Source organism: Stegodyphus dumicola, chromosome 12, assembly GCF_044657685.1.
Source record: "Stegodyphus dumicola isolate Sdum_Otavi_A_Nest chromosome 12, ASM4465768v1".
NCBI lineage: Eukaryota > Metazoa > Arthropoda > Arachnida > Araneae > Eresidae > Stegodyphus > Stegodyphus dumicola.
In genome coordinates, this window is record NC_140779.1 from 46,964,447 (window position 1) to 46,987,892 (window position 23,446).

At 31.3% G+C, this 23,446-nt stretch overlaps 1 protein-coding gene across 1 annotated transcript in view; it reads left to right on the forward strand.

Annotated features, from left to right (window-relative positions):
- The window catches only part of LOC118184097 (endoplasmic reticulum aminopeptidase 1-like), a 70,516-nt gene that overhangs the window by 36,042 nt on the left and 11,028 nt on the right, over window positions 1-23,446 (forward strand). Inside the window, exons 10-15 of the mRNA XM_035353739.2 lie at window positions 2,190-2,317; window positions 3,474-3,529; window positions 6,815-6,965; window positions 12,474-12,547; window positions 12,629-12,733; window positions 19,857-20,024. Coding sequence (XP_035209630.2) covers window positions 2,190-2,317; window positions 3,474-3,529; window positions 6,815-6,965; window positions 12,474-12,547; window positions 12,629-12,733; window positions 19,857-20,024 — 682 coding nt within the window. The remainder of the gene's footprint in view (window positions 1-2,189; window positions 2,318-3,473; window positions 3,530-6,814; window positions 6,966-12,473; window positions 12,548-12,628; window positions 12,734-19,856; window positions 20,025-23,446) is intronic.

A 23,446-nucleotide genomic window follows, 5' to 3' on the forward strand; every position in this document is an offset into this window, starting at 1 on the left:
AACGCCTTCTCCGATGGGCAGGCGTTAGAGGTACACACCGTACAGGGTGTCGTGCAAACAGACCACCACCGTGCAGTCTTCTGGCCACGGTAAAACGCGATATCGGTCGTCCAGTCGCCTGTGTCGTGCGTCTAGCGATTTCTCCCGCTGTCTGCCGTCTGTTTCTTCTGGCCTGTAAGGCAATATACCGGTCATCTGTGAGTGTGGTTCCTCGTGGACGACCACCACTAAACCCCCGGATAGCTGTTCCTGTAGTTTGAAATTGTCTCCAAAGTCACGAAACGATGCTGTGAGCAATTCCGAACTCTGCAGCCACACTTGTCACACTGCGGCCTTCCTCCAACTTCCCAATGATTCGACCTCGGGTAAAAGCATCCAGATGTCGTTTAACAGATTGATTATTCGCCATTTCTCGCTGAGGCAGCAACTCGGTGTGATTTTAACTGCTATACGGCGTGCAATCTCTTTGCCAGAAATACTGATCTTACATCGACAACATGCTTTATATTATTCAGACACCCCCCATTACGTCTACCTGCATATCTGCTCATGTGCTACCGTACATCACCTTACTTAATCTCCTGATTGGTCTTTCTGTCCGCTCTGCCTCTTCGTTCAGCTGATATGCTAATTTTTCGACTTCGTCCTAAATTTTTGCACACCAGTGTATACTACATAAATTGCCACAATAATTCTTCATATATTAAAATCTGTGAATTTCGAAAAAACGGCAAGAAGAATAAAAAGGTTAAATGTGCTTATTTTATATGCAAAAAGAAAACATAGGCATTAGAAATGGTTTTATGTAGTACCTTTTGCTTTATTAGTGATGTTTACTGTTTAAACCGTACGTTTTAAAATAATGAAGGCTATTTCGAAGCCTATTTCAATTCTAAAATAGTATTTTTATTACCTAGAGATAAAATGCCATTTTTGCAGAAATTAAATCCGAAAACAGTAATAGTTTTATACGAGTATTTTTCTTTGTAGTTGACGTTTACAGTTTAATGCATAGTTTTTAAAATAATAAATGCTTTCTGAAAAACAATAATTTTGACTTAATTTTAAAATATCTTAATTACCCTTAGGTAAAATGTCATTTTTAAGGCAGAATTTGAAAAATTGCTTTTCAAGTAAAATGTTCGCTGCAATAACATATTTGAGAGAAATCAAGTATTACATATCAGAAAATAATGTTTAAACATTTAAATTGAATACAAACACTCACAGACTTATTGCATATTTAAACTGAGCTTTAGATTGACAACATCCTTCAAATATTTAAAAGGCATTTTTATAGAATGACTGTATTTAAACTGTAATTACTGATAATTCATTTCCATTTCCAAATTAAAGATATAATACCATGAAAAACAGAAAACCGTATATGCGCTGCATATTTAGATGGCATTCTTAAATTTGATGAAATTTATAGTAATAAATGTAAACGTTTTTAATTATTCTGTTTATTTATGACACCATTTCTTACTATCTCTGAATTTTTATGCTCTTTAAAAGAACTAATAATTATGAATTAAAAATAACAGTTATGAATTTATTATGTAATAACGAAATATTCCACTGATTCATTCAAAGGGGTTTACATTAATTCTGGCCGAATAAAACTTTCTTACCTCTGCATATTAATTATGGTGTTAACTTATTAAAAATTCATTTTTAATAAGGATTTCTATGGATAAGCGGCAATATGGGACTTATATTTATGCTCAATCTTTCAACACGGTTTGTTTATATTTCTCCATGTAGAAAGAGAATCAAAGAATGTAGAATATCAAAGAAGTGTTTAAACTGATTTTAATATCTTGACTTATTTCCCATTTCCAAGTTTGCTTTGTGAAAGCCAAATAAAATTTTCTACATTTCCAAATAGTTTGTAAAAAATTTTATGTCAAATTTTATTTGTGTCAATAATGAATGCAACATGTGTCAGTAAATTTTGGAATTTTGTTCCAGTTCCATCACTCATTTTAATTCAAAATAATTAAATGTTCTTATATATCTTTCTTATATAACAATATTCTGCCCGAAAAATGAATATCATGTTTTGTACCCGTGGCAAATACATTGTCAATGAACTTTTAAGTAATATGAGGTAATGTTTTTGTGTGACTCCAAATAAAGTATAAATATAAATTTTAACTGTACTTTTTTGATTAAAAATATTTTAGGAGAATTTACTTTACCTGCTGAAGTAGAATGGCTAAAAGTAAATGTGAATCAAACTGGTTTTTATAGGGTTATGTATGATATAGCCTTATGGGAAAAGCTGATCGATGTTCTGCATTCTAATCATAAGGTAAAATATTTTACATTTAAGTATTTGCTTTAATGTTTTAATTACAATTAAAACCATTTAGATTGCTTGTTAAAATTAAAGGATAATTTGGAAGAAACATCTTCATTGCCCATTGGGATAACTATTGATGTTCTGAAAATGAACGCAAATTCGCATAGTATATGCAACTTAGATGACTACTGTGCAATAGATGCATATTGGAATTCGATTGTATAGTGTTATTTAAATATATTGCGGTTTTTGAGACTGATGATATTCATTAAAGAATATACGAATAAAATTTAAAGATGAAATTTAAAGTTCTCAAATTCGATTAATCAACTACATTTGTAACTTGAAAACATAACGTATGTCTATATCTATATCTATCTATCTAACCATACACGTGTGCATATAGTATATGTGTACGATAGAAACAGATACAAATATGCATGTATGTGTACGATAGAAATATATGAAGCAAAAGTCTAACTATAATTTGCAATCGTTCCTTTATTATTTATTTTAATTTGGCTATTTCCCATTTAGCTTCTAAAAATAGCAACTGTTTATAATAAATCTCTCTAAACTGTGTCATATCCAGATTAAGCCATAATGAATCTTGCATAACTCTTCTGAATACGGGATTTACGTAAACGGGTTCAGCGAATTAGATTTCAATCGAACCTGAATCTCGTTTTGGGAACCACAGATTTTTTACTTCTCTCACAGGCTTTATATGAATCAATCATATTTATTATGATCATAATTATTATAATCATAATTATTTTATTTCATCAATTATAATGTTATAAAATGTAAGGAGGCACACATGTGATGAAGAATGGGTACAGGCTAAATCCATTATGGTGTGCGGTTTATTATAAAATTGCGCTTCTCAGGAATTGTTTTGCTCAGAAACATTTTTTTTATTATTTACAAAAATATTTTTGCAACTACGTACTTGTACATTTCTGTATGCCATAATCATCTACAACATTGGCCATGATTCGAAGAATCAGCATCTTCTCATACACACACACATATATATTGTTTATTTTAAAAATGTGGCTTATTCTATCAGTATTTATATTTATATATACAAAGCCCATATTTCAAAATATATTATTTTTTATTTCAGCTAAGATTTGTACTTAACATTTCCTTATTCTTTCAGGTTTTCTCACCTGCTGATCGAGCTAATCTTGTGGACGATGCCGTATCATTTACAAGGTAATTATAGAAACTGAAAAATATTTTTTGTTTAATTTGCGAATTTTTATAAGGTATTTATTCCCACAGCTTCTGAAAATTATAGAACTCAAATGTGAAAACTGCTAGGATTGAAAACATTTTTTAAAAAAAGTGCCAAGTTAACTCGACCGTAGCTAAATTAACACTGTCTGCTATGACGTTTAGAAAAAGTTATGAATGCATTTTTAATAAATTCGGATTTCAAATATTTTACGTGCTATGTTTTTCAGTAAATCCTGGCGTATTCTTTTGAGAGTAAAGAATTTTTAGTGTTGGTATGGAAACAAACAACTTCCACTTTTAAATTATAATTTATCATTACACTACTATAATATTATTTAAAATTTATCGATATGCATTTGTAATTAAGGTGGGAAACAGGATATTGCTTTGGAAAAATTACTTACATATCATTTGCTTAAATCTCCTTTTCATGCGAAATTTGCGGGTTATTTATATAACTGAATTTGAGTATGTTTGAGTAACTGGAAAAGAATTCTATTGATTTTATATCACATTTTACAATGATGTATTATAATAGTTAGCAGCTCTAATTAAATATTTATACAACAAATGCTTGTCCTTTTATTTACTGGGTAACAAATAATAAGTACATATTTTATTTTATCGTCGGCTTAATTCAGTGCTAACGCGTTTTGGATTCATTTTTTTTCTTTCAATCATAAGAGCAAAGATAAATCTCTATAATATGCAAAATGCATCGTTCTACTCATTTTTGAAGAATAGCTGGCATTTAACTAAACTTGCTATCGCAGCCTTTATATTAGTAATGCGAAGAAATCTGAAAGGAAAATTTAAATGTTATGTGTAATTAGAGTTCAGAATTGGTTTTTCAAGTAATCAATTTAAATTTACAATTAATTACAGTTATTATCATAAAGGTAAGCGGAACTTCGTTGCTAGACAACGAAATATTTTGACATTAAAAATCGTAAAATATTTAAATTTGAAAATGGCAAAACATAAACATTTGGGTCTTTCAAAAGATTTTTTTGATTGGAAGTATCTATCTACGCCAACGGCTGCGAAAATAAAGGCCGAGTAAAGAAGAACTTTTGTGGACACGTTGTATTTGTCGAAAGTGTCTGGAAAAGAAATTATCAAAAAGAAAAAAGCCACATATATCCGAGATTAATGTGTTTATTTCATAATGGGTTGCAGAAGCTGAAAGAATTACTTTAAAATTTTCAGTATATTTCTAAGCGACATTTGTAGATCGAATTATGTCTAGGCGACACACTTCCTTATTCCTCACGTTCGAAAGCGTCAATGGTGTGAGCCATTCTATCGTCGTACCGCTTTCGTAATTCGGGCACGCAAATCTGCAAGAACTGTCTATAGACACTCTTTCCCAGGGATAAACAGCAGGGATAAATCTCTTTTAAGTCCTGCTCTTTCCTTCTCAAACCCACACAGAAAGAAATTTACAAGTGGTGAAGTCCGTCAAACGCCACACAAAGAAATCTAAAGAGATCGAGTACCTAAGAACTTAAGCAAGTTATTGTTAACGCTGCAGTGGGATGGAGGAAGAAATGCGTTCCAAGAGAAATTTCTATACATGGGCGTTTTAGATGTTTAAAGGGAACAAATTTTAGCCTCTCTCGATGCGAAAGAGTTAAAGCACTCTAAATTAGGGCCCCGGTGCGTTTCGACTAAAATTAAGGTTTGATTACCGAAACCGGGCTTCAGCGCAATTTCAGCGCTGGCTGGAATACATCCTAATTGATTCGTCGTTTTAAAACTGAGTTTTACACCGTATCGAATATTGTTCCGAAGAAAGTATGCTATCAAAACAGATTCCAGAGCATTTATGCAGCGTTTTAGATATCAATTTCATAGCAGAAAGATTTTTTTTTAATCTTTTAACTTCAATAAATATTCGTTATATGTTGCATACGTTTGAGTATAATATATGTAATGCAGAAGGTCCTGATTTTGGCTATTCTCTTTCGTGAGTATAAGCGCAGACATCATCATTGGTATAACCAAAATTAATCGGAGTTTGACAGTACAGTAAAATTAGTTAATTATTCCTATTACTTTCTCGCTAATTCTTTAAAATTACATTTGAGCACAGTGTGAATGGATCATATGTTAAATAAAAACTTTTGACGAACAATTTTGCTTTCCAGTTAATTGCTCCATAATCCATCGATTAAAAAACATTGCTTAAGATTAAAGAGATCAAATGTCATGTTTCATGTCGACGAATGAGAGATTATTTGCATATTTCCTCATTCTTGGGCATAAACAACAATTTTTAATTTTACATGCTTAGTATGTTGAAAAAATGTAAAAGGACTACCTACAGAAAATAAAATGTTATTCTTGCAGGAAGGCACATTATATCAAAATCTTCTTTTATAAAGTCGTGATAAATTATTCCTTCTATTCGAATGATTTAAACTCAACATCTTACAGTTACAGTTTCTTTCATAATCATTGATATGATACTTCGTCCAATCAAAATATATTTTGAGTGACGGACTTCGACATCTTTTTACACTCTGTCATAAAGCAATGTACCCAGTATTTGGAGAATTTTGTAAAGAAAGTAACCTACTTCTTTATGTTACTCATACAGTTCTATTAACATGAAACAGAGTTTCAGTTTAAAAATTTAAAACAATATGACTTCTTTGAGGAGTTAAAAAATGTATTCGAACATTTCTATAAAATCCTTCCTATAATTTATTTTGATTTCATAACTGCTGTGTTACAACTTTTAATTTCATATTAACTTTTAAAATACTTCTCTCAGTTTGGAACCAATATGAATTTTTAAATGGTGACTTTGAGAAAAACGATAAATTTTCTGTAACTGGAAGGAATGTTTTTAATGTGATAAATAAATAGTTCAAATTATAAAGGGTTACTTTTAAAGTTATATATTTAATAAATACTATCGCTCTGATAAAATGACGTACTTTCTTTATATTATATTTATATTTTTATAAGAGTATTTTCGCTTACTTTGAAATGCATATTTATCATATGATTATTCAAGGTATTCATTGTTATTATCACAAATGTTTTTCATAAGAATAATTTTTCTGATTTTTTATAATTTATTCTTAAGAATCTTAAAATTCAAGTCTTGTCTACTTATTATTTAGAATGGATTTTAAACATTTCTTCCATGAATAATCAAATTACTTTTGAAATATTTTTGCATTTCTTGAATAATTTTCATTTCTGTATTGATAGTTTTCAATAAAAATCGTATTTAAATTTATATTTTAGATCAGGAATTTTGGACACCGAACTTGCTTTTAACTTGACACGTTATTTAGGAAAGGAAATCGAATATGCGCCATGGCGATCAGCCCTTTTTCGTTTTGAACACATAAATCTTATTATGAGAGATTGTCCTCTTTTCCTGCCTTTTTTCCAGGTATATGCATGCATTTCTATTTTCTAGAGATGGGATATTGTATGTATGTGCTTAACGGAATTTTCTCATAAAAAATCAGTTGCTTAATAGGTTTCAAGTGTAATAACTGCAAAACGTCAAGTCCGAGCCACCTTTCAATAATATGAATAAGCTGCCTATAATAAACATATTCAACTAATCTAATATTTACACTTTTACTTATTTGAGCTCATTTATAATTATTTTTTTTTACTTATTTAAAAAATTTTTTAATATTTTTAACACTTTTACTCACATCTTAACACGTTTACAAAGCCATGAGTCACTGCTATTATGCCAGGACATATTTTTTGAAGTCTAGTGTCTATGTTTACTAGAAATACATGTATTGAATTTCCTGAACTAATTTGGAATTTTTTGCAGTAATGAAAATGTTACTATTCATTATTTTTCTGTAACTGCATACACCGTCTCCAGTGCCATCCACAGTTTTTGAAAACGCCACAAAGTGTAATCTTTACAGTTTCAAACAAGGAAGGCTATTAATTAATTCAAAGAAAATTATTTTTATAATGAGAATATTTATTCAACGCAAACCTTAATGTAAATTAACTAGTAATGGCAAAGATCTGAATTCAGTCATATACGAAATAATATGATTAGTAGTTTATAATCAGTTAACAGATATTCAGTATTTTTTTAAGCACTGATTCGGCAAATGCATTACTGAATCAATACCTTTCAAATCTTATTAAGTTTTAATTGATAAAAATAATCGTTTAAAATTGATAAAAAAATAGTAAGGCATAATCAACATTAAACAAAAAAAAAAGGGAAGAATAATGAAAAATGAAGGCATATACTGTAAAATATAATGTACGGTTGTAGGGATATTAGGTTATATTCGAAAGCAGGAGACTTGAAAATCAGCAACGCCTTCGCCGGGACTCGAACCACGGACCTCTGGAATACGCGCCCAGCATGCTGACAACTACACTACGAAGGCATGCTAAGAAGAAGGGAGAAATACCTTACATACTCCCCCCTTTTAAAAGGCGACTGGGGTTTAGGGGACCCAATCGCCAAATCCCGGGTGTGGAGAATCATCATCCACCAACCTTTTAGTTCGGGCGCCACTGTAGAGACATTAGGTTATATTCTGAAACAGGAGTGATGAAAAATGAGCAACACCTTCGTCAGGACTCAAACCACGGATCTCTGGAATACGCACCCAACGTACTGACCACTACACTATGAAGGCATGCTAAGAAGGTGGGAGAAATACCTTATACGGTAAAGCATTAAATTGTAATCTCGAATTTTTATTTTCTTCTTCAATGTTACACGATCTGAATATTATTTTATTCCGAATAATACGGACTTCATTTGAAATAAAACTTGTAACTTAAAAATATAATGTTCCGCAAACCCAATTTCCCGTTTTCTTATTTGGTTATTTTGATTCCAAACGGGCATGCAGATGTTCATTGCACTCCTTGTATGAAAGGAAAAGTAAAGCAACTAAAATGTTGTTTACACAACAGTATTATAGACTCCTCTTCTCCATATATTTAAAAATTTATTAACTGCCGGGTTTTTCTCCCTCGGTTCTATCTCCCTTATTGTATTCACACGACTAGCTGTAGCAAAAAAAAAAAAAAAAAAATGTGGACAAATTTTAACTTCCAAAATTTCACAAATACTTACTCAACATTTACTTTGGGCGTCACTATAACGTCTAAGTAAATACTTCTACTCTACTCATCCTTAGAAGTTACCTCTGTGTGTCAGTAAGTTATCAGCTTAGCTAAATTTTGAGGACACATGATAAACCACAAAATATAAAAGATAACGTAATTTCCACTGGTGAGTTAATTTAAAATAATGTAGCACAGATTTAAAGTTCCAAAACATGAGCTTGCTGAAACTTTACAATATATCAGCTAGCAAAAGTTCTCGAAAATGCAACCTAACTGCATCGAACACACAAAGCTCAACTAATTCACAACACCTACGAAACATTGCCAACGTCAGATTTTTACGTATGTTCTGATCAGCATTTTCCTTTTTGTAAGCAAGCAGCAGCGCTATTAATATGTTACGATTCTTCTGATTTGAACATACGGCACTTGCCATAAAATCTCGATAACCTTCTGGACTGAGCGAAAACTTAACGAAGCGAGGCATACAGAAATATATGTTGGTTTCAGAAAGGTCTGTTATAATTCAAAATTTTGTTAATTTTAATAACACTTTCACAGGCTGCATGTAACAAAAATGCTGAATAATTAAATTTTATATATGAATGTTTGATAATTATCTAGAGAATGGTAAAAATTTATATAAATTTTTAAATATTTATGCTAAAAACGTGCAAGTACAATCTTTTGTGCACGTATATAATGCATACATACTGCATCATAAAATAATTCAGCTTACGATGAGAGAAATTCACTTACTTAAAATTTTACTGAGTTTTCTCTCTGCATCAGCAAGCATGCTTTAATATTTATACACAAAAATCAATAAACAAGACCAGTTGTTAAACTATTTAACGACTATTATATTACTTTGAAGATTTTTCTTACTGGACTTATGTTTGTGGAGAAAATTTCTCACGGGTTGCTAACGTCTAATTTGTACATAAACATGGATAGTGCACGTATATTTGTAAGACATAACTTATAAAAATATTTTAGAATGCAATGAAGTTGCTTCTAGAACACACAGGTGAGAAAACAATATTCTTCTAACTCCATATTTAACTTGTTACAAAACAATACACTTCTACCGCCACACTTAACTTATTGCAAAACAATACTGTTAAACATTTTGTATTTAGATAGCTAATTTTAGCAGAATTATAAATAAAATTACTTTATTTCTCCGTACAATGCAGCGGGAGACTTTTAAAAGAAAGCTATACCGGAAAATTAAAAATACAGGAGCACGTGCATTTAACATTGCATAAATGAATATCTCAGAGGAAAATTCCAGAGTTCTATTATATTTCTTTTGATAAGAATAAATTTTATTAACTTTTTATTGAACTTGCACATTCAATCTATTCAGAACCCGTACGCACGCAAAACATTTTGGTGTCAGGAGTGGGATACAATGCTAGTGAGAACAGCGATGGAAGAACATTTAAGACAGTTGGTGGCAGACTTTCCTGCAATCAAATAAGAAGTAAAACCCGGCAAAGAATCCGTTAAACAACTTATGAAAGACGTTCAAGAAAAGATGGAAGCTCGTCAAGTATCTGTTAAAGTATTGATGAAAGCTAGCCAAAAATCTGTTTAAGAGGAAATGAAGGCTCTTCAAGAAAGATTGAAGCAAGTCAAGAGGAAATGAAAGGAGAAATTACCTGCGTAATAGAAAGAAAATTCTAGACTATGGGGGCCAGAATTAACGCTGTTGAAAATAAAGTTGGACACATTGAAGAAAGAGTTTCTTCTGTAAAAGAAATAGAAGAGAGAGTTTCTGCCGAAGAACAACAAATTGATGATAGGTTTTCTGCGGCTACCAAAGAAGTTGATACTTAAAGAAATTCGTAGCGACGATAGGGAGCAAGAGTGGGGGTTTTTGATTTTTAATGCCTGTTCGTCTCTCTTTGAAGCTATCCATGTATGATGGGTAGACCTCCTGGAAAGCATATAAGACACAATTTTCGATAGTTGTGAATGCGAATGGATGCGATTCGCAAACTAAGGTCTGTCTTCTTGCTGCTTCTCTGAGAGCAGACGCTGAGGATGTTCATCGAATTCTTCCAGAAAATCAGAGACTAGACTTTGATGCCCTATCCGGCATGTTGGAGCTGCGCTCTGGCGAGAAGTGTGTAAAAGATTACAGCAGGCTTCACTCAAAATCTCGTCAACAGAAGCCCACGGAAACACTCCGGGAACTTACCGCGGATGTTGAAAAACTGTCTCATCTCGCCTTTTCGGAATGCCCGACAGAAACAACGGAAATCCTGTTCCTGCAGTACTTCATGGATAGCATCCAGGATTCCAAAAGCTCTGAGAATGGCGGATGTCAAATATTTAATAAGCGCTCTAAGCCATGAAATTCGAGATAGCCTAGAGAGCAATTCCTAGAGATCGCCACCCAATCAGAGCTGCTTAAGTCTAAGAACCAATAGATCAACTGACTGCTTAATCAAAAACTCATTAAAGATTTAAAAATATAAAAAGATAATAAAACAAATTCGAAACTCTAGATTTGGGATTCCAAGTACCCATATTCGGGTGGAAGACTACATTATTCAAAATTTGATGGCTCTAGGTATCGTTGGTGTCTCTCATTGCGAGAAACATGCATACATTAACAGATTCTTCATTCTTTAATCTTGTTAAATATAATACAACACGATAATATTTGCTGACAACAATTTGAAAAGTGCTACAGCCGTTTACAGTGATTTGACGCAAAATGCCATTTCGAGACTAATAGCCCTTCTGAGCTGACCCCCCTTTGGGCTAAAAATTTCAGTTACAACCTATTTGAAAAGGCCATGTATTTGTTATTTCACATCCTTTACCTTAATTTTCTACCGTGTGGTGCTTCCATTTTAAATATGTTATAAATGTTTCAGAATCAACACATTTCAAATTATTTTCTTTTAAAGAAAATTTAAAAACTTCATATTTTGAAGGTGAATTTAGTCGTTGCCTCTGTAATAGAAATTCAGAGAAATATGTCTCTTGTCTTCAGCATTTTTCATCTTATGATGTCAATGTTAAATTCCATGGTAATATTAAGCAAATAAAATTGCAACAGCTATAAGATCACGAAATAGATAGAAATTTATTTCTTGGAACTTTCAATTCATAATAAATCTTCATTTTTAGTCAAAAGCGGCAATTTGTCCAGAAGGACTATTAATTTCGTTTTGTCATTTTGCGTTGAATCACTATGAATGTCGGTTCACTTTTCAAATTGTTTCCACCAAATATTAGAGCCTTGTATTATATTTAAAGAAATTAAATAATGAAGAATCTGCATAAATTTATGAATGTTTCTCGCATTGTGATAAAACAATGGTAGGTAGAGCCATCAAATTTTGAATAATGTAACGTTTCCACCTGAAAACTGATATCTGGAAGCCTAAATTTGATATTTGCAATTTGTTTTGTTATCTTTTTCATATTTTGTAAAACTTTAACGAATTTTTTATTAACAAACACAATGATTTCAAAGCGAGCAACGGCAACATTTTATGGATTGAAAACATTTTTATCTCCAGCGCGCGAGACTGTGTATCAGAAATTGTAAAAATATGCTCATTTTAAAATGATTTTATGATATTGTGTTGAACTGAATTTTATGGTTTAAGTGCGAAGAGCATGATATTTTATAAATGAAGATAACACACAAAACTTTAAAAAAACGCGCCTTTGAGCGTAATGTAAAATCTGAAAGCTTTTTTTGATTTCTCTCTGAGCAGATTTTTTTGATTTCTTTTAGTCGTATAATTATTTTATTAAAAGATCATTAAAATGCCAAAATTAATAAATATACTGCTTTCAGAAATATGTGCGGTATCTGCTAAAACCTGTTATCAGTACCCTAGGCTGGGAAGATACTGGAAGCCACATGCAGAAGTAATTTTTTATTTTTTGCTTTATATTTTTGTGTTTTATTGCCAATTTTTATTGTTTTAACAACGTTGTGATTCCTTTCAGAAAATTGCGTTCTGTTATTTTAGTAGCAGGAGTACTTTACGGTGAGGAACACACTGTTTATAGAGCAAAGGAAATATTTCAAGACTGGATGAAGAATGGTGTAAAGTAACTAAACACTACATTTTATATTTATTAACAATTTTGTGTAAAATTTAATGCTGTGATATATTTTGCAATTTTTAATTGTCATCAAATTGTAAGCTTAAAAAGTACTGAAACTTCAGTGTCCAAAGACGAAAATTAATTAATTATTTTAAATACAGATTAAAATGAACACTTTGTCCTTGTAATTCTAAATGTAACTCATTTAACTTTCCAAAAGTATCCGCTAAATATGCTAAAACAGTCAGACATAATTCACTAAATAAACAATTTTGCAATTCAAATTTTGAATCACAGAGGAAAATTTGAATTTCTGATGGACGTTCAAAAAGACGATTTAAAACACTGCCTCTGGATGACCACCGTACTTAGAAATGTAACAAAAGCGTTTCATGTTCCCTGTCCATCTCTTGGTATAAAATCATAAATATTCTTAAATTTAAAGCTCGGCTTTTAATACAATTAATAATTTTCACAACTTGATTCAAAACGATTAGGTTTTCGGGGATTGTTTTGGCTACTAAAGCTTCAGGATGAACGGAAAATTGAATAAATATAGTTTCAGGTACGACTATTTTTTATTTGAGAAAAAATCTGATGTGTATACCACATGACTTCCTTGTACGGAATATTAAATTATACGTATTTCTTTCTTGAATTTCATTTAAATTGATTGGATTGAATTAACTCTACTTCGTCGACAGCGCATAAACCACAATACAATAAATGCACTCTTTAAAATTCACTATATTTGTTTACTATAACGACACTCTGAATGCACAAAATTTATATCATTTGAAGAATTATCGTTGCCACATGTTCTATTCAAATACTATAATAAAGCTAAAACGATGTATGAAAGAAATTAAGCAAACAAAACAGAAAAGAAAGAGTTTTTCACAGACAATTCAGTATTTCTCATTCAATTAATTCAGTTCTCACTTCGCGACAAGGCAAAAATGCATAAAAACTCAAAATATCTGCATTAAAAATTACGAAGTAAATCTTAAACACTTATTTCCTCGAAAAACTTCCAGAAAGCATTAAGCATGATTTTATTCGCAATAATAAATGAAGGTGTTATTGTGTTGTGAAGCTTAGTCTCTCTAGACTGGCAATAAATCTACAATTCTGCTGTTTCAAATGTAAACAAATATGTCCGCCATGTTATTTAAAACTTAACCGCACTTAAACAGCTTTTAAATTGTTGATAATTGTACAAATATTGCTTCCAGAATTACGAAAGGCATAAAAAGCTTAACCGGAAGATAAAAACAACATAATTCAATCATTTTTAAAGCAAAAAATATACAATTTACAAACATATAAGAGTAAAGAAACTGAGATCACTGAGCCGGGTAACAGAGTGGATATATATATAAATATATTTATATACGTTTGGTGCAGCCGATTGCAACCAAAATACGAGGTGCACATCTACATGTTATAGCAGTCCTATATACAAAATTTTAACGTTCTGAGGCTACTCGTTTTTGAGTTATGCGACATACGTACGTACGTACGTACGTTCTTACATACGTTCGTACAGACGCCACGAATAATTCTCTTCAAAATTCATTTTAAAGCAGTTTTATAATTTCTTTTGAGGAAAATAGTCTTTTATTCTGTCCTTACGTACAGATATCACGCAAAAACATCGTTAAATTGCATTCGATAGCGGTCAAAATGGATATTTTCGTTGAAATATGTTGCCTGAAACTTTTCGCGATTACAATACTTCCTTTTTACTTCGTACAAGGAAGTAAAAACACCGAAATGTTTTCCTGTTAAAGCTGAATACGACAATGCACATATTTCAAGTAATTATCTTTCTCAGACATAAAATTGTCAATCACTCACTGAAAATTTCATTTGCAGTATCATGAAACGATTCACAAAATAAATACTCTTCAGAAATTCATTTACCTTTTTCGAAATGTATGTAAACTCATAATTGAACAAAGTTCGTTAAATCAATTACAATACAAAATACTCAAGTATGCTCTACTTGTTGAATAAGTGTCCCTTTTATGGAGTTTGACATTTCATGAATTCGTCGACTTACTGTATCATCTGATAATGGAATATTATTAAGTTCATTAGCTCCTTTTTTGTTGAATAATGTTAAAACGATATCTCTAGCTGCTCGTAATATAAGGTTTTCTCCAACAGTGTGAGCCTTCCCAGGCTTGGCAATTCTTAGACTTACTAGGGAAGTAGCTTCTAAAGCTTTTTTACTTTCGAGATGTCTTTTAAGAAACTATGGTTTCATACCTTCATTGGATAATTGTTCACCGCAAACAATACATTGAAGCTGAAAATCCATTTTATCTCCATTCCATGTAAACCCAAATGATAAATAACTGTTTATAGAAAATATATCATTATATTTTCTATAAACATTTTGTTTTCAATATTCTTAGTGTAGTAGATTGTCCTGGATCCATCACCTAGTGAATCAACACTTTTTCGCTAAGCCAATCTTAGCCATTTCTTGTTTTTGAAAAGCTAGGTTTGTTTTATTATTTTTTCACAAATATTTAAATGCACAATATATTACGAGTTCCACAAGAACAAACTACGATATTCTCAAATCGTGTGTAAAATTAACAAATACAAAGCAACAAGAAGACAAAATACCTATGGTTAGAAACAGCAAATCGACGTCAAAAATTATTCTAATTGAAAATGGAGCAACATGAGTCCAGAAAATGGGGCGATATAAAGTGTAGACATGTTAATAAATCGATCAAATATAAAAGAATTAATAAAATGTTATTATCTTTTTATAGGAACTTATTTTTATTTCCTATTAAATATAACATCCATTTCTATTACTCCTTTCAAAACATCATTTATGAGAAATTTTGTTATGTCTACGGCTCAAGTATTTGCGAAAGTAAAAACGATTATTTTGCTAAAGTCTATGAGTGGCTATCGACCTTGAACAAAGCTCAGACAGCATACATTTCCGAGTGTTAGGGAAAAACCTTAAACAGAATGTTAGGGTATTCAGTTTTTGTATTTAATAGTTCAAAATACTTTGTTTCTTTGCATGTCATCTATTTTTGTCTTGCTTACCACTGGTTGAGAATTGCTGGTCTAAACGTTTTACTCGTTTATTTGATTATTAAGTTGCAACTCTGTGAAATGTTCACCCATCTTTTGTGGTAATTTCCGCCTTAATTGATCCGTAAAATTTATATTTACGCCGTTGTAATATCTTCCGATGTAGGCGTGAACGCCGCACAGAATTTGAGCGTCATCGTCATCCTACTGGAAAGAATCATAAAATCTGCCATACCACAGTCTAATCTCTGGATAGCAGACCAGACAGTAACTGATGCTATGTTAAATAGATACAGTTTACAAATAATGTTACAATTGTTAACGTTACATGTGTGAGAGTGCAATGTGTCAGCTGCATTAGCACAGTAAACATATTATAAAAACAGATATAAATAGATAAATATATTATGTACGCACATGTATAAAAAATGCACTTAAGGATTTTACACTCATTAGAGCACAGATGTAAAGTTAAGTCAGAGGACGAATACTATGTTCCATGTATGCTTAGGTACACTTATGTGTGTGTTACAGGTCTTAAATACACACACACACACACACATATATATATATATATATATATATATACATGTTGTACATACATATATATATATATATATACACATGTTGTTACTTGCATTTAATTCAATTACTTGCTTTTAATATATTTCTTTTTACAATTGAAATGTTGTTATTCATGATTTAATTCAAGTCCCCGTTAAACATTTTTAACAATTTACATTCAAGTTACTTTAAAACAATTTTCGAAATTGAACTTACTAACTATGGATTCACTCTTTTAAGATAATTCTACTGAAATTAATCTTAGGAGATAATATAATCAATATTTCTTTAGTAAATAAATTATTATATATATACACTCATATACTACACCATTTCGCTTCAGTTTAATCTCTAGTTCTAGATTTTTCAGTGCATAATCAAGCTTTTTCTCTACCTATTTCCCAATTTCATTTTTTCTACCTATTTTGATGCTCTTACTCAATTTTTTCTTCCGCTCCCACTTCTTCGAATTTAATTTTCTCCTTCTCTTACCGGTTAGCAATAATTGCATTAAATAAATTTCTGGTAAACTCTTCACTATGACTTCCCGCTTCAATAGTTACAATCCATAACTAAGAAATGTTTGGATTTGACAAATTATGTATTCATGCAATTAAATCAATCTTACGAGTTTTACCTAACTAATCAAGCCATTACAGAGAAATGGATAAATTTAATAAAAACTATATTCACAATTTGAAGTGCTCGTTTCACAGCTATCATTATTTTTGTCAAGCCTAACTATATAGTGCCAAAGAAATTCTTTATTGCCTGTTTTCCCCTCTCTGTCCCTCTGACAACAATTGCATTTCTGACAACAATTTTAGGGGTTCGACAGCTACTTAAATTATACTACGTCACTGTTGATTACTTTCATATAAGTGCTTAATTTAACACAATTTAACTTTGCACCAGCATACAAGAAAATACAAGCACAACTGATAATTACATATTTAGAATTATAATCCTCTGCGTTGCTGATTTAAAATTAAACAGTATTCACTTTTGTTGGCGGGCGGATATTTGAATGCCTTAAAACGTATTCTTGTGTGTGTAAGCTGCACTCTTGAATTTTACTTATAATTTCGAAAAAACAAATTTTTCGAGAATAAGTTGTAGATAGCCTGTCAAACATCAATGATACTCTTTCCTCTATTTAGAGGATTAAAAATAGCTAAAATGAAAGCGATATTTACCACACACTGAAAGAGCATTTTTATTGCATAAAATACAAAAAGAAACCTGTTTCTGTGTTTAGTACTTCTTATTCACTGTCACTGTCAGTACCACTGTTTGCCATCTGAATATTTATCTTTGGTTCCGGTATCTCACAGCATGTCATCCTCAGAGTCATCTAGAGCACTGAATATTCCTCACTTTAAGAATACTTTAATGACTGTTTCAAATTTGATACTTTTTCCAAAGCTGCTATAATCCTCTGGCACACACACTGCACATTCGGACGTTTGCTTCTCCCTTTATGGCCGCGGTTTTCCGTTCTTATTAATTTTTATAAAGCTCGAATTAAATGTTAAAGGAGCAGTTAACCGTATCATCAAGGAGCGGATGCATGCAATTTAGCCTTTTATAGGAGCCATATCTACCTCCATTTTTAAGTCTGCTTCAATTTCCTTTTTACTCGAACGTGACATGGGGAGCTTATCGAAACTAACATACTCAGCAAATCATTAGATACTCTATACTAAACTGTTTTTAGCCACTCAAAACACTCAATTTTCTCACACGCAGCGCTTTTCCTGGCAGTTACGTACTATCGCTAGAACTGCCAAAGTTAGTCAGCCTTTAGCATCTTGCTAGCCGACTTCAAAATACACTCCGTTAACTACCTTGAGAGAGTTTAACTAGTTTGTTGTGTGTATAGCCTTAGGCTGGGTTACCTAATTGAAATTAACTTCATCCTAAGTTAATCCTTCATTCCGCACAAGTAGTGCCTTCTGTTCGTTTAAAAGTTAAATAAAAAAAGGTTATTTAACCCTTTTTATGACTTGCCGTAACTCGCTCACGACTCGTTTCAGATCAAAGCCATAACTCGCTTCAAGGGTAATCAGGTTTGCAGGACAGGAACACAAGCTTATAGACATAGCAGAACCCTACAAAGCGTAATATAAAAACATAAAACGAAAAAAACAATAAAAAATACGAAAAATGCAAAACGAGTAATTTAACGAGTAATTTTAAAATTAAATTGAATAATTTTATATCAAATTGTAAAACTTTCACTGTGTAAATCTCAGTTACCGTAGAAAGAGAGGAGTCTTAAGAACTAGATAGCGAATAATCTCTTAAGTTCGTGTGACAAGAAACAACAAGATAGAAGGGTAACTAACCCTTTATTATTCCAATAAGATTTAACAAAACTCCGCCTTGGAGTGTACAATCAAAGCCGACACTTGGGTTTGAAGTTAAGAGACTAAGAATTAAACTAAAACTAAGATTAACCTAAGAAATATATCCGAAGCTATCAAGTTTTTAATGCAGTTGGTCCCTTAAACACCAGATAACTGCAAAGCTTATCGGCTTGAGTACGGCCGAGCGTAATAACAGCTTTGAGAGAGAGAGTGGTCAAAAGGCAGACGCGCGTTAAATCAGAAACTCTGATTCTCTCTCCCTAAGACTAAAGAACTTCGCGGTTAAATACCGCTCTTCCTCATTATGTATTCAGACGTGATTCTAAAACTACGTTCTGGCCGGAAGTAGCAAGTTGAAGTTAAGAATTTGACAGGAAAGGAATTTTAACTTAAAATTTAACTGTTAATAAAATTAACATAATTCTTGCAAAATAATAAAACAACTGCATGAATACATCAAGTGCATCCATCACATTAATTAAAGTTAAATTCTTTTCCCAATTTAAATGTGTTATCTTGTTTCTGAAAACTTTACATTTATAAAATTGAAAGTAATAATGATCCAAAAAATAATTATGGGTTATTACCTGTATTAAGATTATGTATTGTAGAGAAAACCGTAAGGAGTCGAGAAAGTAAACCATTTCTTTAAAAAGGGTCAATTAAAAAAAAAAAAAAAAAAAAAATACGAATCCTTGCTCTATAGCTTCATAGCACACACCTTTTTTATCTTTTTGCTTTTCAATCATAAAAATGAATTTTAATGCTTATGAATGGTCCTTTAGTTGTAAGTAATATATAAATCTCAACTTAGCAATGCATAACTTGTATCTAAAATGTTTGACAGTATGTTCATGATTGCTGCAATATCTACTCATGAATTAAGTTCATATGCTCTCATAATATGTTTAAATATTAATTAAAACTTTTCACAGAAATTGTTCTCTTAAAAAGTCTAGATAATTTACAAAAATATTAGACAAAAACATTTCTCGATAGAGTAAAGTTATTTCAGAATTTTTTATGACATTATAATTCTATTGTTTTAAAGCTATTTACCATAGGGTCTTTGATGTTATTTTACTTTTTTTACTTCTGCTAATTTCAATAATTTAAATTGTTAGAGTTCCACTGAATATACGTAGTGCTGTGTATAATGCTGGAGTGAAGTATGGTGGTAAAGAAGAGTGGGAATTCTGCTTAAGAAAATACCAAGAAACACAAGATTCTTCTGAAAAATACCTGCTTTTAGTTGCTTTAGCAAGTACACAGGAGACCTCACGATTATCTCTGTAAGTTAGTGCTTTTCATTTGACATTTTAAATAGCAGTAAATTGAAGGTGGTAATAAATAATACTTTAAATGAAAGTTCTAATGAACGTTCTACATATGGGTTTAACTATTTCTGCGGTTTATTAGACTCTTTCTCTTCAATGTTATATATTAAAATTAGGTGCTTATATTAATTTTCAAAATGATCAAAATTAAGTAATATTAACATAATGTTTATTAAAATTATAAGATTTATGAAATATATAATAAATTTATAAAATATATTATACGTTTTCGGGTGCAGAAATGCACGTAATATCCGTATTTTTTAAATCTTGCCCTCGTGTCTGTTATAAACATGCGAATTAGAATTTTAATTTCTAAAGGACTGCCTAATAGCTGTAATAATGGCGCAATGATCATTTTGGCATTCACTTATGAACTTGTTTTAATGGGAGCACATATTTAAACTATCTTAAATTGGTGAATAAATTCTGTTTTACCGCAATTTGTGTAAATTTACGTAACCTACATATGATCTCATATTATATGAGGTTCACATTTTCCAAAATGTGAATGGGATATAATGTGTAATCAAATGTAAGGTAAATAAAAAATTATTTTCTTTTGTCAACTACATATTCTTTTATTAATCTGCTGGTAATAATCAGCATAGTGTATGCTATTATGTAGTCTTACTACAGCCAGGTATTTTAAAGCGTGCACCTTGCACACAAAAAAAGAGAGTTCTATATCTCTCGTTCTACTGGGCTAATTGACGAAATTTAACTTGCTTTTTCATATCTCGAAAACGCGACTTAAAATATATTTATTAGATTTATTCACAGAATTGTTCTAAAATAGGTATTTTGACCCAAAATAGGACATTTTAAAAATAACATACTGATTTTTTTTTCTATATTTTGATTCTGCGACTCAAATTATGTTCAAGTATTAAGTTTTGCAAAATTTGATGAAAAACTTAACGAGAATTTAAAAATTTGAATAAAAAAAAAATCTAACTATCTGCAGTAATGCCTAGAAACACATTTCGTTAAGGTGATGCTAATATCTTCAAAAATACAAATTTAAAAAATAAATCAGAAAATATCTGTGAATTTTGTTTGTGTTGAACCTAAATTTCGAATTGTGAAAGAAGGAATCAAATAAATTTTATAACAAAAAAGAGATATACCAAATTCTCTTAACATTGAGCTAAAATTTTTAGAGTTATTTTTTTAAAAACTAATTGGCATTTTGGTATACTTTGAGTCGTAAAATTGAAATATAGAATAAATGTGGGTATTTTATTTCATAAAAAGTCCTATTTTGTGTCGAAATACCTATGTTAAAATAATACTATATATAAATCTAATATATATCCTAAGTCGCGCTTCCGAAACATGAAAATCGCAAGTTAAAATTCGTCAATCGGCCCAGTAGACCGGTAGATATAGATATATCCCTTTTCCTTGTAGAAGGTGAATAACCAAAATATGGTTTCATTATAAGACTAATTAAACCCAAATACACACAAATTGCGCAGTGTAAAATAATAAAGAACTAATATATTTATACTAACATGCTTAGTAAGCAAACATTATAGAAGAGGACTGAAATAAATAGAAAACCACATCATTTAAATAGAAAAATAGTTAATTTATGAAAATCACGTCACTTTCATAATTTTTTACATGAGATATTTTTTACATTAGATAAATTATTTAATATTAAACTCAATATACATTCACAGACGCACGCATCTATGAAAATATGAAGTTTTGCATTTACATCACTTATTAGGTTTCCAAATAATTTATGTCAACCAATTAATTCTTTTATATAATAGATATATATTATAAGAACCTCTGGCCTACGAGCGACTGTGTTGTAAGATCGTTCAACTCTGATAATTCAGTTCATATTCAGATTTTTATAACCGGAGTGCTTGCATGAATGTTCTTGTAGTTTTCTACCTGTGTAATGGAAATGCGAGGTAGTTTCCCTTAAAACTTCTTTTACCTAGAAATTCTTCTCCTTAGACAAATATTCGATTCTTCTCCTTAGAAACATTACATTTTGTGTCATAATTTAGATAATCTTTAGGAATATATATATATATAGTATTATCAGCAACTTACTGCCCATCAAATAGAAACATTGATTTTTTTTTTCCTTCTAATGCCACGATGTTCATGCTAATGCCACGATGTGTTCAAATAGGAGTTAGAAAGGTAAAATGAGGAAACAAACTTGGGAGAAGTATCTTCCAAGTTCAGCTGAGAACAAGGGAAAAACTTTCCGTTAAATCTTTACCAGATGGTTAAGAATGCTTCATTATGGAGTAATGCTCTGTTCTAAATATGGATACCAGCAGACTCCAATCCTAAACAGCTTGCTCAAGCCCTCGGAAGTGTGATACGTGACACGCCTTGCTTTCGCTGAGATAACATGGAACTATAGATAATCGGTCGGTAGCACATCGCCGTAGACAAAACTGAAAATTTCCACGTTTCATAGGAAACAGTGGAAATTGGTAGCAATCTTACTGAAATCCTGTTAACGATTATCCCCAATCTCTGTTACTCTAAAATGCATTTTAAAGTCGTATCGATCCTCCAGTTACGTAGAATTGTGGACCTAGACAGAATTAGGGAATTTTAATAACTTGACCATCATCTGTAGCTGTCGTTACCATGTCTGCAAGTAAACCTAGAAGAAGAAAATGTCCTTTAAAGTCTTATTTTATAATAACAGTTTATAGTGTCTACATTGGGCCGACGTTGCTTCTCTTTGATTCCAGATGGTCAGTCAACTAGCTGTTATATAGGCGATTCTTCCCAGACTCACTAGCATTAACTTCGGCCCCAAAGGCACGGACCTAAAAACCACTATAAAACTTAAAGACAACCTCAACAAATTCACTAAAACTGACCACCACTTGTGGTAACTAATAGCACTTAAAAAGGATACAAAACTACAAGACTACAGGCCACATATCATTACTTGTTAACTAATCATTGGCCTTTAAGAGAGGCCTTTACTTGAATATCCTTCTGCTCTATCACTGGACATTGACAATATAAATAAAACAAGTCGCAGATCGAAAGTCTTTTTACCAAGCAGGTGAGGAAGGCACACAGAGAGGGAACTAAAAGAAGTGCAGGGGTGTAAAATCAAATCACACTTGAAAAAACTTACAGAGTCTAGAAGAAATACATGACTGTCATCTATGGGCTTCCTGAGCATAGGATTCATTTAGTTCTACACCAGAAGAATTATGCACAAGTAAATATTTATATGAAGATATATGCATATGATATTACTAAGAGATACTAGTAAAACAATATCACCAACACAAATTATGATAAACTGTTCTTGCCTCCTTATAAGGCTATTCGATAATGTAATCATAATTACTGATTCTATATATGATATCAAA